The sequence below is a fragment of the Alosa sapidissima genome, chromosome 3, assembly GCF_018492685.1.
Source record: "Alosa sapidissima isolate fAloSap1 chromosome 3, fAloSap1.pri, whole genome shotgun sequence".
Taxonomy (NCBI): Eukaryota; Metazoa; Chordata; class Actinopteri; order Clupeiformes; family Clupeidae; genus Alosa; species Alosa sapidissima.
In genome coordinates, this window is record NC_055959.1 from 485,620 (window position 1) to 504,128 (window position 18,509).

Here is an 18,509-nt window from a genome sequence, read left to right on the forward strand (position 1 = left end):
CGCCTGTTTATTTTGTTAAGTGCGTGCAGGGTGTGAGAGGGGAATCGATGTGCTTTGATTTGGTAGTTGTAGTCTGTGAAATTAAAAAGCACGTGTGTGTGAAGTATCCAATGACACCTTCATTTCATTATGGCTGGTTTAGCAACACAAGCTACTGTGTAGTGGGTCCCATTTAGAAGTGGCTACTTCATTCACGCTTTTATTATTTCAGGTGCCAAATCTGATGACCCGCTGTCCCCTGATTGGGTTCCGTATGTCTTCTCTCACACCCCTGCCACCAAAAGGAGGAAAAGGGAGAAAGACATGGAAAGCTTGTCCCATCATTTTTATTTTGGCCACAGAGAGAAGAGCTTCGGCTGTCAATGCCCATGATATTTAGACAAACTTACCCTAGATGTGCCTGCATAATTGATTGTTTCAAAGTTTTTATAGAAAAACCCAAAGACTTAGAAGCAAGAGCACAAACATATTCGACCTATAAACATCATCACACCATGAAATACCTAATAGGCATATCCCCACAAGGAACAGTCATATTCATAATATAATAATAATAATAATAAGCTTTATTTGTATAGCACCTTTCATACACAGAATGCAGCTCAAAGTGCTTTACATTTGAAGCATGTAACACAATAATAGTCAGTCAGTCATTATCAATCACTTTTCTTCATTGCTAGGGGCCGTTTATGATCCACTCAGCAACATATCAAAAATATAGAAAATGACTGTCATAAGACTGGCAGCCTTAACCCTCTTACCCCCCACAAGCACGCCATATGGCAACTGTGGCAAGGAAAAACTCCCATATTCCAGGAAGAAACCTTGAGCAGAACCTGACTTAATAGGGGGAGCCCATCTGCTTCTGGCTGGCTGCGCCCTCCAATAGCAGCAGATGTAGAATAATCTGAAAAAGTAGTCTCCAGGATAAGATGAGTTAACTAAAAGCTTTCCTGTACAGGTATGTTTTCAGATCTTTTTTAAAAATATTTACTGAACTCGCCTGCTTGATGTACAGAGGCCGGGTGTTCCATAGTTTGGGGGCATAATGGATAAAAGCAGCTTCTCCACTTTGTTTGTGGAGCACTTTGGGTACGATTAAAAGATTAGAATTGGATGATCTAAGTTTCCTTTGTGGTTGATAAGATATTAAAAGCTCAGAGATATATGAAGGTGCTATGCCATTCAGAGCTTTGTAAGTAATTAACATAACCTTAAAATCAATTCTATAGGAAATAGGGAGCCAGTGCAGTTCAGCCAACACAGGGGTGATGTGTTCTCTCTTCTTAGTCTTAGTTAAAAATCTAGCCGCAGAGTTCTGTATGAGTGCCAATTTCTTTAGATGTTTTTTGGGAAGACCAGTGAAAAGTGCATTGCAGTAGTCTAACCTACTAGTGATAAAGGCGTGAATTAGTTTTTCTGCATCTTGTTGAGTTAAAAAGGGCCGCACTTTGGCAATGTTTCTCAAGTGGAAATAGGCTGTCTGAGTAACTTTACTGATATGGGGCTTAAAACTTAACTCTGCATCTAAGATGACACCGAGGCTTGTTACTTTTGGTTTGACCTGGTGCGCCAAGTTCCCCAGATTACTAAGAACAATATCTCGCTTTAGTTTTGGTCCAACCAAAAGTACCTCTGTTTTGTCATCATTTAGTTTCAAAAAATGTTTGCTCATCCACTGATTAATGGAGGTTAGGCATGCAGTGAGGGAGCAAAGGCCATCTGGGTTAGTTGGCTCCACAGAAATATACAATTGGGTATCATCTGCGTAGCTGTGGAAGTTTACATTATGCAGACTTATGACGTTTCCCAATGGAAGCATATATAGGGAAAATAGCAGGGGACCAAGGCAGCTCCCCTGGGCCACACCAAAAGGCAAATCATGTTTTTCAGATACATGATCTCCTAGACTGATATAAAAATCTCTGCCAGTAATGTAGGTTTGAAACCAGTTTAGAGCATTATCAGAGAGACCCACCCACTTCGCAAGGCGGTGAATTAGGATGCTATGATCAATGGTGTCAAATGCCGCACTCAAATCCAGAAGAATAAGGATTGAGACTTTGTTTGAGTCAGTAGCCAGTCTGTGATCATTGACTATTTTTACTAGAGCCATTTCTGTGCTGTGATTTGATCTAAAACCTGATTGGAATTTTTCAAGGATACTGTTTTCGTTGAGGAAGGTATTTAACTGATTACAAACAACTTTTTCAAGTACTTTGTTCAGGAACGGTAGATTTGATATAGGCCTGTAGTTGCTCAGATTGGTATGGTCAAGATTTGACTTTTTAAGTAAAGGTTTCACAACAGCGGTTTTAAAAGCAGCTGGAAATATACCTGTTTCTAATGAGGTATTTATTACCTTGAGAATAAAGGGAGCTAAGCTATCATATCGTCGCTGTCCGATACAGAACACGTATCTCCATTTTTTTTCATTTTGAGTTTTTTCGACCAATAGAATCTCCAAGTTCATGTCCTTATACTGTACACGTCAAGTATCTACATGACCAATGAAAGATTGTGAAAACACGTCACGAGTTTTTCGCGTAAATCCATTGGATGACAAAGCTGTCCGCCATGCCACGTAAGTCCCTCCTCCCCTAGTTCTCCCCGTTTCAAATGACGCGGCCAAGCTGAAGCGCGAACAGCCAAGCGACGTGGTGGAAACTAGGGATGGGCAGAACGAGGCTTTGTGAAACAACGAAACGTTCGAAGCAATTGCGCCGGAATGTGTCGAGGTTTCGAAACAATCCGACACACGTAACTCCATGGTGACATCTAGTGGCCAGTTTTGCTAACATTACATTTTGACCGTGAAGCACAACTGCTTCAGACGAAGAATATAAATAGCCAACATGGAACACAAGATTTCGTCCACAGCCACGTGGTTCAGTGGTTAACACACTTGCATTCGGCCGGAGCGGCCGGTGTTCGACTCCCTGCTGGTGCTTAGAAATTTCAGACTAGTATATGCGTTCAGTAACTAGAACATTTTTATATCTGCCAGTTAGATGTTTTGTTATTTCAGTTTCATAGTACATTATCCTTTGGAATATGCTGGAGAGGAAAATGCTACAATGGTTTTGAAATGTAGGCTATGCTTATGGCCCAGGGTTTTTTTTTGGAACATGTTGTAGGGAAATAAAGGATACATGTGAAGCAGGTTAGACTAATCAGGTACAACATGGGAAAAATAAACAACACATTTTTTGTATGTCAACATACATTTTTATTATAACAGTTGTTCTGCCGTCTTGGCATTTAATCTGTTTCTTGTTTTTGAATAAACCTCCCCAGCCTTGGAAAAAATTCTTTCACAAGGCACACTTGTTGCTGGCATGCACAAATATTTTTTTGCCATCACAGTTAGGTTTGGATAAACCACTCTCCTCTCCTGCCAGTATTTCAAAGGGTCAGCTGTTCTTGAAATAAAGGCATCAGTCATATATTTTTTTTACTTCTGCTACTATCTAAATATTAACGTCACTAGACTATATCTATCTAAACTATCGCTCACTGTCTGTCTAGCCTGTCAATTAATCTATATCACTAACCTATCAATCACAAGTGCACTATAAATCGCTATATCTTTATATGTCTCTATGTCGCTATATCTCTCAAAATCTCTCTCCTCACAAAAAACCCACAAAGATAGGATGTGTTTGAATGACTTTTAAGCATTCTGGGACTTTGTAATTTAGATCAAACAGGTGTTTAGGCTACTCGGGTAATTGGCTCGCGCAGCAAGTGTGCCACCTGTCCAAACCAAATTGAAACACCACGAAGCCTCACTAAGCCATGGTCACGTGACATGGACGTTTTGAACATACGTTTTGAACCACACTTCGAAACACTGTTCGAAACACTTGCTCGACACTGTTTCGAAACGTCAGCTTCGAGCGTCACATCCCTAGTGGAAACAAACACTGAGGTAAAGTGTAATTTTTGTCAACTATGTTCTTGCTTATCCTTGCTGAAATATATTTACAACTGTTATCTATCGATGTTGACATGATTGTTGTCTATGTCTAGGGTTTTAATCGTCACAAAAGTAGCGTCTCCAAAACGCCAGCTTTCACCACAGATAGCGAGCTAGTTCTAGCTATCTAGCTTGCTAAGGCCTGGTGAAAATAACATCGGTCTCATTTAGATTTAGTCCTTACTCAAACTTATCAAATTCCTTTGTGTAATATTCATGGATTAAAGTTTTTCGTTACTGTGACAGATTTCCGTCAACTGAAATGTCTGTATGTCAATTTACTTTCCGTCAGCTGAACTCAAATGGGATAGTGCTATCAGTGCTGATCGGAGAATGGGGGGCGAGAGGTGGTGAACAGGTAGTGTTTGCATACGAATTTAGACTAGCTGTAACAGTGGTGTGAATCCATTTTGCATACTGTTGTGCAAACTTAACAAGCTATGGGTAGAAATTAGAGGTAATGACCAAAACATGTTACCAAATACAGTCTGGCGAGGCATCTGATCAAGTATTTTCTTTATCCTGCCATTCCTTCCTTAGATTACACAGTTCAGTTCAGTTCAGTTACACAGTTCACATAGGTTCCGTGTTGAGGGCTAAGCCATGGCTTCTACATTGTTGTTTACGAAGGGGTCCAGGAGGAATACTCGATCGGATGCCGAACCGGTAAAGAGTTCAGTCAGATTACTTTTTTGCTTTAATCCCTGGATAATACGGTCATGTCGATTGTCACTAGGAAATATCATGCGCTCAACTTGGACGTCGCCAAAGCATTTCTGAAAGTGGTGCTAGGTTGCTACATGTGGAGATGTTAATGTACAGATTTCCCGAAATGACGCAAGGTTATGTGATGTTATGTTGCGACATGGCGCGATATATTTTTTTTCTTAGGGACCGTTCGTTATTTATAAACGGGGCCACCGGAGGAAAATATGGGTCATGTCTTTTTATTCTTTGTTGAGGGGAGGGTCACCCATCTTTTGTATTAATGAAAACAGCAAAAAATCAAAGTGGCTTGTTTGATTGATTTCTGTCGCCATATAACGTTCTCTTTCGTTCTATAGCTCTGTCAACATTGAACAATGAAAATAAGGGAGATTTCCCAGGTTTCTCACGCAAAACACGGAAAATGTCAACATTCGTCCCCATTAACGTTGGAATGGTTGGAGCAACAAAGTAGCCTACTTTATTCACGCCTAACAGCCTATATCCATTTGGTCAACTTTATCCAGCCCTAAAAAAGTTAAATTTAACTTTGGTTTACTTGTAGTTTACCGTGTAGCCTAACTTTAAACAGTGTGCATGCTTAACATAAAGCATACTTGTGCTTCATTCATCCACACATCCAGCTCCTAACGTTTTGACAAGCATTTCTACCAATTGACCTCGTTCCTGCCCATCTCTAGCTTTGCTGTCTCCATCCTTTCTGTTTTTGTTGTTTGCAAAAAAAAATATATAGTATTTATTGGTAACCAGCAACAAGTCCAATTTGTTAATCGCTGTCATTCTCTCTCCTGCCAACAAAAATGTGTTACGTTCCAAGTAGCAGTGCGTAATTCTGCTTCATAAAGCCAGTTTATGGTCTACAGAGTTGGTAAGTTATGGTAGGCCAACTTGGAGTGAATATACAGGGGGAATTCTTTGTCTAGCTGAGTAGCATGGCAGGTGCGCACGTAGGCATAGCCTACGGCCGAACACTGCAAGCGCTAATGAATCGTGCTCTCACGACAACCACGTCGTTAACTTTAAATAGGCCTAGGTTAACATCACTCTGAGTTCGCATTCAAGCAAGCAAAACGATGATTTGAATACATCTGTTTCACTGGAAGGGCAAGGGGTAACAACAGGACAACACAGAGACAGGCCAGAATGCAGGACTAATGTTATGAGAGTACTACAGTAATATGGGATATTCTACGGGAAAATATTAAAACGGCAAGACAGCGGGGAAACGTTAAAATGATAAACCCGGAAAAAGTTGGCATGTTAGGTATTTTTCGGTCCCTGTGATTATTTGTGAAATTGTGCAAACGGCCTTTTCAAGTCATTTGAGAAGGAATGAGTGTAGCAAGCTCCCAAATTGACGCTCGTCTGAAAAATTGAGTTTTGGATAATGTTCAGCTTCGGCAGCTTTACAATGACTGAGGAAGCCTAGAGACGAGTCCATAGCAACAAGTTCATGTGTTGAATTTGTTATTACCCAGTGTGCTTTGTTGAATGGTCTCAATGCTTTATTGTTTTATTTCATGTGAATACTTACTAGAGGAGTAACTTTTCAAGTAGGCTAATGCAGTTGCAGGAAGTGTGCATTTAGTTTCCATGCTTATTGTGTTTCCACAACAATGTTAGTGAGTAAATCTACTGAAATGGCCACCATCTTGGTGAAGTGTGATGTGTAAGATCAGAAAGCAGAGGTTGTTTTAGGGCATTAGCACATGTTGATGTGTTTTCATAGCGCGTAAGAGCGTGGGCGGAAGACATCGACAATTGGCTGGGGAGGGTCATGTCATTTTTGAAAATGCTGCTGGAGGGTCGTTGAAAATTATATAGCAGGCAGGGGAGGGTCATGCAACTTTTAATCGAAGCACTCAAAATCCCTCCGGTGATCCCGTTTATAAATAACGAACGGTCCCTTATGTGCATTTCTCCCTCCCCTCAGGATGTCATTTTCTTTAAAGGAGATCTGCGAGCTTGTGAACGTGAGGTATGATAGGGCACTTGAGGGAAGCGTCAGGGATGAAGAAGGTTTGTAGTTTGCAGGAAACTATAATTGAGAATTGAGAAAGTCAGTCAGGAAAGTGAACACTGTTAATTGTTATTCTAATGGTTAACCTCTGTCATTCTTAGCTGTAACTGTATGACTGTTTGCCCATGCTACTGATACAAGCTTGTTTTGAATCATTCAAACTTTATATTGTATTCAGTACATTAAGCATTTTGTTTTTCTTATTTTTAGATTCGCCATCAATCTCCTCCAAGGACTCAGACATAGCTTCCAGTGAAGGTAAGCATTTTATTCTTCTGATGGACTATACTTTAGTCTCCATTTCATTGGTTTTGGGTTTTCTCATGTCATTAGTAACTACAAACCTAATTCTGCTATTGTCTGCCTGTGTTAACTTGATTACCAGTCAAAATTAATGCAGTGAACAGTGTATTTATTCCACTGGATCTGTTCATATGTCTTCTGCTTCACTTAGACTCGCTTGATGATTACATTCCTGACAGAGAGAATACAGGCAAGTTATTTATCTTTATTTATTTATGAATGACCTACCAATGGGCTCAGCCGCACACAAACCACAATGCTAAACTTAAACAGTTATCCACTCTTGTCATTTTTAGACGAACAAAGTGAAAATGATGACTGTAACCCAGGGACATCTGCTGGTATGTACATTGCTCAAATTAGATAAACTGCACATTAAACTTGGTCATTTTTACACTTCTCTCAGTAATTTGCAAACACAGCTAAACCTAACTACATGACAACATGCACACACACACACACTGTATCTGATCTGTTACCAACATACTAAGCAACCATAGAAGATGACTGTAGATTTTGTCTATTTTTCATCTATTTTTTTTATAATTTTTCTATTAATCAGATGACGATGCTGTTCGGCGAAAGAGGAGGGCCAACCCTTCACGTTGGAAAGCAAATGTTCAAAAAAAAAGGAGGATGATGGGTCAATCATACCGTGGAAGGAGAGGAAACGGAAGCATCATCAAAGAAGCAAGAAAAATGGGGGAGAGGTGCCAGAGTGCGTCCTGTCAGAAATCAAAACAAATCCAATGCTGCGAAATTGACGAAGGGCGGATGAAGGACATTTTCAAATACTTTTGGGAGAAATTGGACTGGAAAGAGAGGAGGATGTACGTGAAAACAATGGTGGAAGTGAACGGTGTTAAGCGTCGCCGAACAGAAGCGGTCACATCTCGGAGGTCTGCTTCTCTGTTCTGTTTTTTATGTGTAGATGGGAAAAGAATAAGGGTCTGTCAGCGGATGTTCTTGTCTACACTTGGGATCAGGCAGTGGACATTCCTTAAGTGGGTAGGAAGACGGGGAGATAGTCCCAAGAAGACAGAGAGGGTGAGGGTGACTACTGAGGAGCATAACTTTGTAAACACATTTCTTTCAAAACTTCCAAAAGTGCCGTCGCATTATTGTAGGTCCTCCTCATCCAAGCTGTATTTGGAGCCTTACTTCAAATCCATTTCTCATCTGCATTCTTTGTACCAGCAGGCATGTTCAGACAACAGCATCAGAGCACTATCACGACAGGTTTTCACAGTAGCGTTCAACCAACTGAATCTTTCCTTATTTCATCCGAAAAAAGATCAATGCGACACCTGCTGTGCATTCAAAGCCGGGAACATCGAGGCTGCTCTGTGGGAGAAACACCGAAAGAAAAAAGATGATGCCAGAGAAGAAAAGGAAAATGACAAACAACTGGCTACCAACACCTGCTTAGTTACGTGCATGGATCTGCAGAGCCTTCTCCTGTGCCCAAAACTTCAAGTGTCTGCCCTGTACTACAAGATGAAGCTTGGCGTTCACAATCTACAACATGGCATCACATGCAGCAAAAAATTACCTGTGGCATGAGGGTGAAGCGGGGCTCTCTGCCAGTGAATTTGCCTCGTGTATTGTACACTTTCTCAAATCCCAAGCATCGTACAGCGAGTTTGTCCTCTGGAGTGATGGATGTGGCTACCAAAACAGAAACCTCGTGCTCAGCAATGCACTGCTGAAGTTTGCAACGGAGATGAAAAAAACAGTTACTCAGAAGTACCTGGAAAGAGGCCACACCCAAATGGAGTGTGATTCAGTGCACAGTGTAATCGAGAGGAAGATGCGGGATCGGGATGTCCATGTCCCCGCAGAGTATGTAGCGGTCATCCGCGGAGCTCGTTCCCGCCCCTTCCCTTATGACGTGCAATACGTTGACCACACCTTTTTCCATGACTTCAGCAAGGTCACCATCTGCAAGTCTCTCCGACCAGGCAGCAAAGTAGGAGATCCGACCGTGCATGACCTCCGGGCAATCAGGTGTTTTTATAGACGTGTTTGCCATTAATAAATAACCATTAACAATAGCCATATCAACCTGAATTGTTTTGATTTATACATTTAAACTGCCTTCTGATTTCGTCCTAACCCTTTGCTCTTTGTTCCCCAATACCCCTTTTTTAATCTGTTCTAGATACAACATTGATGGCAGCATGGAGTACAAGTTGCTCCACTCCGATCCCTGGCAGCCCTACTCCGTCCCATCGCTGAGGAAACCATGCCACACTGTGGTCCCACTCCATCCATCCCGTCCAAAAATCAAAGCGGCGAAGTTCAAACATCTTCAGGAACTGAAGCACGTTGTACCGAAGGATTTTCATTCATTTTTTGACTCACTGTCCCATGACTGATCACTTACAATAGCACACACACACTAGCACGCGCACACACACACACACACACAACAACGCTCGCAAACATGCGCAACACACACAATAATGCACAGTCCCTCAATCCTGTTCATTGACATGACATAAATTATACAGAAACATGCATCACTAATGAACTAACATCACTCAGATTGGCATCAAGATTAATTGAAAATTAATTAATTTAAATTGGTGTAGTTATACACAACTAGCAAGACCAATCAACATGACGAGCTCTGGATTCTGGTGCCTAAGTTTTAACAGGTTATGTGTTGTAAAATACTTTTGATAACTTTTGGCCAAGTTTGATAACTTTTAGCTGAGGGGTGGTAGGATATTGATTGAAATTTCTGTGTTTGATTGTGCCTGGAGACCTTCCCCCACCACTTATCAGTTTGTGTCTCTGTTGTTGAAATGTAAAAGTGTTTTTATACTTCGAAATATCCACATGTGATTGTGGTTTTGATGAGTAATGTTTGATTGTGCCTGGAGACCTTCCCCCACCACATATCAGTTTGTGTGTCTGTTGTTGAAATGTAAAAGTGTTTTTATACTGCCATCAACCCAGCGTGTAATGTCAGCCTTTTAAATAGATAAATAAATAAATTACGGAGAGTCAGTTTAAAATTGCCAATGCCCCAATATGACGTACGTTGACAGTGCCAAGGTTACTAGTCTTGCAATACGAACTAAATAAACATTTCTTTGATTGTCCTGGACATAACTCTAAACCAGTCGGCAGAAACATTTTTCATCCTGATGTCTGAAACCCAGGAGTGACGAAAATCACGGTGAGTCGGTTTGAAATTGCCAATGCGGACGTCGCGCCTAGGCTATCCGTTATCCAAGCGCAGTGCAGGAATGAAAGCACATAACCGGCCCTTGATTAAAATAACATATCTATTTTTGGCAAAGTGATGATTATATTCCCACACTATAATAGGCTGCATAGACCTATGACATTGATTCGTCATATCATACCGCAGTTTCACTGCTTTGGAATGCTGTGTTTTCATCAAGGGACATGAATGTTTTGGTTATACGTGTTTTTAGACAGAAACGGTATCGGATGTGCACGTATATCCTTTTACACTCGATTTAGGTACAGTGACGATTAAATTACCACACCAACAAGAATATGATGCCAATTAAAGGCATTAAGCCAAGTATGGCAACGCTGACTTCCACTGTTGTGGAGTTTCGCTGTTTTTTTACTTCCTGAAAAGTAGCGTTTTTGGACATACGTGTTCTGTATCGGACAGCGACGATATACTTTTTTGAGGAATCTAGTAGGGATTGGCTCTAAAACACATGTTGAGGAGCCGGTTTGAGTTATAATTTTACCAAGCTCAGATTGAGTAATAGTGCTAAAGGACCTTAATTTTGGGGGGCTGTTTTTGGGTGTACTATCAAACATATTACTTGTGTTACCAATAGCCTCCCTTATAGAAATGACTTTGTTTTTGAAGAAGTCTGCAAATTCTTCGCATCTTAGAGAGGATGCCTGACTGAGTGTATCAAAAGGTGTTTGATGCAATAGCCTATCAATGGTAGAAAACAACACCCTAGAGTTTCCACTGTTTTCAGCAATTACCTTAGAGAAGTGGTTCCTCCTCTCATTCCGAATAGCTCTATTATAATTTGCAATTTTTTCTTTTAGAATGGCACGGTGAACCTGTAACTTAGTTTTTCTCCATGTTCTCTCAGCTTTCCTACAGGATCTTTTTAGATCATGGATATTTTCGTTCATCCAAGGTGTCAGTTTGCTACAGGGCCTTTTTTTAGTCTTTAAGGGTGCCACTCTGTCAAGCAGAGCGCCTAATTCACGATTGAGAGCCTCTACCATTTGATCAATGGGATGATGTGAAATATCGAAATTTATGGAGTCTATAAGAGCTATGAACTGCTGTTCTGCTCTAATGTCCAAGAGTCGCGATTTGATTGCAATTTCGGGATGAATTTTTGGAGTATGTAGTACAATATTAAAAGATACACAATGATGATCAGACATATTTATATCATTTACTGATAAGTCTGTGACTTCTATCCCTCTGGAAATGACTAGATCGAGAGTGTTGCCAAGGTTGTGGGTGGGTCCTGTAACATGCTGCTTTAGCTCTAAACTGTCCAACACATTAAGGAACTTACTGGCTTTAGCATCAGTTGTCTTATTGACATGAATATTGAAGTCGCCATTTACAATTATCCGATCATAGCTAGTGATGATGAGCGACATAAGTTCAGAAAACTGGTCGAGAAAGCCAGTCCATAGTTTAGGAGGGCGGTATAAGGTTAATAGAAGTACAGCTGGGTCAGCCTTCAGAGTGAGGGCAATATACTCAAAGGAAGCGAATTCGCCAAAGTTGACTCGTGTGCAACTATATTTGTTTGAGAGAATGGAGGCAATTCCACCACCTCGTTTGCCTTGTCTAATTGAGTGGAAGAAATTATAATTTGGGGGACAAGTCTCAACAAGAACAGCTTCGCTGTCTGAAGTCAGCCAGGTTTCAACAAGAAACAGAAAATCAAATTTTTTTTCACTAATAAAATCATTGATTGCAAAGGTTTTGGTAGTAAGTGCACCTATATTTAGTAAACCCATGTTAGCTGAAAATGCCTCTGGCTTTTGAGGAATATGCTGAGGTATGGAAAGAATATTTGTTAGGTTTCTAGTTTTAAATTTGTCTTTTCTTTTTACTATACGTTGGGTAGAAATCAACGTTGGAATAGAACTATAAGCATAAGTCATGCTATTGCATGACACAGCTTGATCTATGGTAGTAGTATTGTATGTTACCCTGCAGAAAACATTCTCAGACTCATCCACATGTATAATGCCATTCGAATCAATACCTGGGGGGCGTGAATCTGTAATATTTTCTACAGAATGTCAATGTCTCAGTGTGGACGCTATGTTGTCAGAGAGTAGCCTGGCTCCATGTTGGTTTGGGTGGAGACCATCACGCTTCAGCATACTGGGCCTCTCCCAGAACAAGCCCCAGTTGTTGACATAGGGGATGCTTAGGGAAGCGCAGTAGCATTTGAGCCAGGTGTGGAGATCGAACAGTCTGGACCATCTCTCAGCACCTTTTCTGTAGGTAGGGAGAGGCCCAGAGATGACAAAGCGTTTTTCTGTGCCCATCAGAGTGGTGATGAGAGTTTTGTAGTTTTCCTGCAGTGCTACTGACTGCTTATCTCTGATGTCGTTCGTGCCCATGTGTACGATGATGTTGTTGACCTTGGTGTGGCGGGCCAGGATGCTTGGGAGTTTCTGCTGGATGTCAAGGACCTTGGCACCAGGGAAGCAGTAGACCTTGGAGGGACCGCTACATGATGGGGGAATGCAGAGGTCTTTAACCATGGAACTGCCGATGACCAGGGTGGAGGTTGATGAGGTCCGGGGAGCGCCGACTTTGAGGAGGGACCAGGATGGTTGTCTCGGGGCTGGAGGGGCTCCTCATCCTCGGTCAGAATGGCATAGCGATTTTCCAGTCGTATAGGTTGGGCTGGGCCTGAGTGCCGTCCAGACCGTCTGCCGTGCTTGTGATGCTTGCTTCTACGCCATGGCTCAGGCTGGTGTGGAGTGGAGCTGGCCAGCAGAGCAGGCTTGGTTCTCAGCAGAGGCCGGGGAGAGGCAACAGGGACAGAAGTTGCATTAGTGCATGGCATGGTTAAAGTATTGGAGGACAGAGTGAAATCAGGGCATCTGGCATTTGTGTGTGTAAGAGAGGGCTGTTGTTGTACATATTGTCGCACCACAAACGAGGTAACACCAATAGTTGTTTGTATCTTCTCAATTTTGAAAATGGTACTGGCACACAACACAGAGAGTGAATCTGTCACAGGTGTAGTGAGACAGTGAGGCAGTGAGATGGGATGGAAGGGAACCTGATGGTAGACGGACCCTGCTGATGTTCTATTGTTCAGTTAGTCGCCTGACATCCTGTTGCAGTGATTGGTTTGGCTTCCTAATTTGTCTTTTCAATTTGTGTAAGAAATTTTCAAAGGGAAAGGCAGAAATTTGGGGCAATGGGCCAAATTTTCTAACATCACTTGCCAGGTGAATCAAATTATGGACATTGTAAACGACAAAATCACCATAAATGACTGGAAAATTCTGCACAAAAACCCTCAGGACGTTCTCAGCATAATCGCAGTAATGCTTATGCAGACGGGGTGAACATAATATGGAAATGGCAACATGCAGCAGGACGAAGTGATCATACATTAGTTTAGGCAGTGTTTTCTTTAAAGCAATGGGGCCAGTGTACAGCAAGAATGTTCTGAACTCGGTGGCTTTCCACCGATCAACCTCCCTCAATGACCTTCCCTTTCTGCCAAACTCTTTAGGCAGATTCTTCCCCAGTCTTATCAGCCTATCTGATATGATCGTTATTGAGCGGTTTCCTATTCTTGTTGGGAGTGGGCCTTTCATCCATAGCCATATGACAAAGATGGTTGATTACGAAGATACTTCATGAGAGGCCATTTCTTGTCCCTGGAAATGTATGCAAATAGGGTAGCAGTACACGCCCCCGCACATTTATGCAGTGATCGGGTTCTCTTTTTAACATTGAGGTCTATGGCAGAATCCAAGAATTTCCCAGAATTTGTCAAAGCCTTATTTTTCTGAGCAATGGATGCACATTTCGGACACGGTATCATGATCTCCAAACCCTCCTCCCTATTTCAGTAGAATGTCGTGATAGTATGACCCTCCAGTCGGGAGAAATGAAGGTGTACACCAAGTTTATTTTGTACTCCGGCTTGTCTGGCGTGGAACCGAGGCGTTCAAACGTAAGTCATACGTCAGTGACACGCCCCTGTGCAGGCGGGAACTGAACCAGAGCCCGTCTCTGACTGAACTCCACTTTGCCCTCATAGACATGAACTAGGACGACCCATCTTGCTACGCATTCATTATCTTTGCATATGAGCTTTCGCACCACTCCCAGGCAGATGAGGTGCATAAAATCCAAAACAAATTTAGAGACCATGCCTATATTAATTTGGAGCAGAGCACTCTCACCCTCTTTGTGATGGTCAGTATGTGTTTGTGCCCTAAAGTGCTCATCTGTCCTCAGGACAGAATTGGTATCTGGGTAGTTGAGGCGGTGGTTTAACCAAGCACCCTCTTGAACACATCGCTCACATCCGTAGTAGGAGTTGTGGGCTTTTATGTTTTTAACAAAGGCTCTTGCCGGTGAATCACACACAAATGCTGAAATTTCGATCCTATAGAAATAGGACTGGTACTCTAAGCCATCAGATGCAAGCTTTCCCATCTCTGTGACAAAGTCAGAGAGGTACTCATTTTCATCTGATGGCTTGGAATATCCACAGTACAGAGATATTACGAATGGAATTCGGCAAGGGTCTTCTTCAATTAGTCCTAATATAGGCCAAAATTGTTTATTGCTACTCTTGAAAAGAGGCAAGCCGTCAATATTAATTTGGAGATGAAGTGTGTGAGTGCTCTTTAGTATGGCGTTATCATCTATTCTTGCCCTGACCCCATTTGCTACCCCAAAATAGTGCATGGAGCCCCCAGCTTTTGACTGCACCTCTGTGGAAGTTGGAGTTGAGAGAAGAGTGCGGCCATCCTTTGGAAGGTTTACATTAGGCAAGTGCTTCCGAAGTACAGAGAGAAGACTTGAGAGGTGACTAATAGGTGTGTTGGTTGCAATTGCCCATACTTTTATGTCATCACGCAAGTTGCTGTCATCAATTGAGTTAGTGTCTTGCTCATCGGAGCTAATATACTGTAAGTTAGGGAAGCACCAAAAGCAGAGGAGGGCATTTTTCTAAATATATATATGTCATAGTAAAATTAATCTGACAATGTACAGCACTATTCAGATTGTACATGAAAAAGGTTGTCATGTATGGATTCAAGAGTCCAAGGTTTCAAATGGTGTATAATATTACTATGCGACATAGCAATATGGTACATTGATTTAGAATGTTGGGAGGGGGGTAGGTGTGCCGTAAAAGGCCACCTGTCTGCTAACAGGTTTTAAAAAGACTTATCACTTCAAGAAATACACTTTGCTCATGTAAAAACTCCTAATTACTAATATGCAAGTTGTTACGCCAGAATAAATCCAGATTCCAAGCAATGTCCAAGCACATTCTGTATGTAAAATACAAAATTTTATACTATTGAACAACAAAGCACAAAATGGGTAAAAAAGGTGACGGCGCACCATAAATGAAACAAAATGAGAAAAAAAAACAGGATTGACCAGGGCCAGTAAGCAGTTGAAGTTTACCGATAGCCAGATAGATAGATAGATACTTTATTGATCCCCAGGGGAAATTCAAGAATACGCATAAGCTATACGCTCATGCAGAAAATGGTGAAAAGGTGTAACACAGGTGTAATTCCAATTTGTTATTATTGGTTGGGCAGCTGACGTTGGGTCAGTGTTGGCCCAACGTTGGAATTACACCCACAAATGGCAGCGTCAAGAGTTGGAATTCCAACGTTGGGCCAACACTGACCCAACGTCAGCTGCCCAACCAATTGCAATTTGATATTATTGGTTGACCTGCTGACATTGGTTGAATGTTGGCCCAACGTTGGAATTCCAACTCTTGACGCTGCCAACCATTGCCAACCATTACCAACGTTGGGCCAACCTGCTTGCTCTACAGGGCCAATAAAGATCATATTGCTAATACTTTGACATGTATAGGCCTATTGAAGCTTTAGTTATGATTTCATAAACATACATGAACATATAAAATGTTAACATTGGGATTCATGAACACTTTATTTTGTGCAGGAACTTGGATATCGCTGTTTTTTTTAAGAATAGGCCTATTTCATTGATAATGATATAGGCTACTTCTAATATGACATGTCACAACGTTTTTTTTTCCCGACGGCTCCTGGCAAAAATTACACTATAGACCCTAAGAAAACATGCAAAATGTGGTGCTTTTATCACCTCGGTAATGGTATTTTCATTATACCACCGGACTATGGCAAGTCCCCTAGCCTGCCTGAAGATCCTCCGCCCCTCGTAATCTAGGTTCCAGGAAGTAGCTCGTCATGAAATCTTGTTCAGACTATCTACAATCTCTGCAACTAGCAAGTATATTCCATTTACGGTTATGTTTTTTTCAGCGTATACTTACTATCCGGCTTGCAAATGTTTAACGTTAACGCAATAATAACTGACTTGGAAGAAATACGGAAAGGAAGGACATTTAGGATTTTCAAACATCGGGGTTCATTCAGGTCTCTGAGGTTATTCTGAAAAATACTGACAACTGAGGGTTCGTGCTGAACGTGAACCTAAATAAGTCGCATCATATACGTTTAACGTTATATTAATGCAAAGAGTAAAAACACTAGTTTTATTTATTGTTTGGTAAACGAGAGCTAGCTGTCAGCAGAATAATACTGACCCTCTTAACCTAGCAGCTAGAACTAACGGTAGTAACGTTACTGTATGCTAATGCTAGCCAAACAGACCCTAGCAAACTAACTTGGGCTAGTCGGCTAACGTATTGGCTTTGCTAGACATTCTCTGATGTAAACAAGTAAATATGACACCAATGTCACTGAAACAGCAACACGGCTGCATTAATTGGCTTTGTGAAGAAAACCTTGCTATGCGGAAAGAGCTGTTTTTCAACTTCCTAGACAGGTAGGATAACGTGATGCAGGGGTGAAGCAGCAATAAGCCGTGCGACGTTGAAAGCTAAGGTTGTGTTAGCTAGTCAGTAGCTGCTAGCTTCTGAAATGAATCAAATTATGATTTGTTACATTAACGTTAGCACGTTTTCGTTCGTGCTGTTTAAGCACACAACAACGCCTCTGTGAATTGCATTTGTGTAATGAATTGGTTACATTAGCTCTAGACACACAGATACAAAATGTCAGTTAACGTCAAACAGTAATGTTAGTGAAACCTAGCTGACTTCGATAGTTAGTTGCCAACGTGAAACGTTCAAGCGCAATGTAACTTTAAGTGGAGAACTGCCCAGTGTTGAGAGGAATAATGTTAACGTTATTAAAAACACACACTGCTAACGTGTTAACTTTGTACGCCTTACTGGGCACCCTAACGTTACCTGTCTTTACGGTCATGATTTCTAGAAAGGTGTGGTAAGAGACGAACTTTGATGTTCATTATCACGCTTATCAAACATCATTATCAAACATCAATTGCTTAACGTTAGTGAAGGTGTTACTTTGTTTACTTTATTTCAGTAACGTAAACTCATGTCAGTTACATTGAGCAGACCTTTGCTTCATATAACGTTAAAACTGTTGTAGTGTCAGTTAAAGTATGGAGGGATGCCCTGATGACAAGCAGAATCATGTTCAGTAAAGCCTCAAATAAAGACAAGAAGTCCGGCTTCAGTAAGAAGCTTTTTCGAAGAGGCTCTTCTCGGGCGGTTGGCAGTTTTATGAGCAGGGTCTTGAAAACACTTACAACTCTATCTCATTTTGGCTCAGAGTTACAAGTTACAGATGGGGACAAAGATGATGGAGGATTTACCTCCTTTAATAGTGAGGATAAAGGGTCAGTTGCTTTGGACTACAGTGACAGTGGAAGTTATCTTAGTCAGGACAAGGTTCCTGGAGTGTCAGGACTGAAGAACCATGGAAACACCTGCTTTATGAATGCAATTCTTCAGTGCCTAAGCAACACAGAACTCTTTGCTGAGTACTTGGCTTTGGAACAGTACAAAGGAGAGGAAGCCAATGAGGACAAACCAAAGACTAATGGGATACATTTGCATGGGAAAACTCCTCAGGACAGATGTGAGGTGACACAGCAGCTCTCTGGATTAGTACGAGCTCTGTGGACATTTGAATATACCCCACAGCACAGCCGGGCATTCAAAGTAAGTTTAAGGTTGTGGGCCTCTAAACGGTTTTCAATAATTTGATGAGAAATGATGAGAGAAATTATTCAAAATGATGAGATGGATGATCATGTTCAATAATATTAACAACAACAATTATTGTTATTAGTATTGTTATATGAAGTATTAACATACCTAGGGTGACCAGATTTGTCAGAACTAAAACCGGGACACTGCGTGGCTGCGTTTAACGTGAACA

The 18,509-nt window shown here is 41.4% G+C and overlaps 3 protein-coding genes across 5 annotated transcripts in view; 2 read left to right on the forward strand and 1 right to left on the reverse strand.

The window, feature by feature from the left end:
- The first annotated feature begins 3,839 nt into the window (after positions 1–3,839).
- On the forward strand, positions 3,840–10,028 carry LOC121705312. 3 transcript variants are annotated; one of them, XM_042086222.1, is made up of 7 exons: positions 3,881–3,931; positions 6,639–6,724; positions 6,936–6,983; positions 7,180–7,218; positions 7,325–7,369; positions 7,591–9,035; positions 9,190–10,027. In XM_042086222.1, exons 2-6 carry the CDS (start codon positions 6,640–6,642, stop codon positions 8,589–8,591), a joined length of 1,218 nt encoding a protein of 405 aa, XP_041942156.1. In that variant the 5' UTR covers positions 3,881–3,931; position 6,639; the 3' UTR covers positions 8,592–9,035; positions 9,190–10,027. The 3 variants fall into 3 exon arrangements, with proteins under 3 accessions (XP_041942158.1, XP_041942156.1, XP_041942157.1); XM_042086223.1 differs by lacking the exon at positions 3,881–3,931 and having other exon boundaries at positions 6,416–6,724; positions 7,591–8,075; positions 8,229–9,035; positions 9,190–10,028; XM_042086224.1 differs by lacking the exon at positions 6,639–6,724 and having other exon boundaries at positions 3,840–3,931; positions 9,190–10,026.
- Positions 10,029–13,250: 3,222 nt separating this feature from the next.
- On the reverse strand, positions 13,251–15,180 carry LOC121705313. Its single transcript, XM_042086226.1, has 2 exons — positions 14,354–15,180; positions 13,251–13,866 (listed from the first exon to the last, which is right to left on the reverse strand). Exons 1-2 carry the CDS (start codon positions 14,962–14,964, stop codon positions 13,341–13,343), a joined length of 1,137 nt encoding a protein of 378 aa, XP_041942160.1. The 5' UTR covers positions 14,965–15,180; the 3' UTR covers positions 13,251–13,340.
- Positions 15,181–16,424: 1,244 nt separating this feature from the next.
- usp31 (ubiquitin specific peptidase 31) overlaps positions 16,425–18,509 on the forward strand; it is a 233,316-nt gene continuing 231,231 nt past the window's right edge. The window contains exon 1 of the mRNA XM_042086217.1: positions 16,425–18,289. Within this exon, the coding sequence (XP_041942151.1) occupies positions 17,744–18,289 (546 nt within the window). The 5' untranslated portion in view covers positions 16,425–17,743. The remainder of the gene's footprint in view (positions 18,290–18,509) is intronic.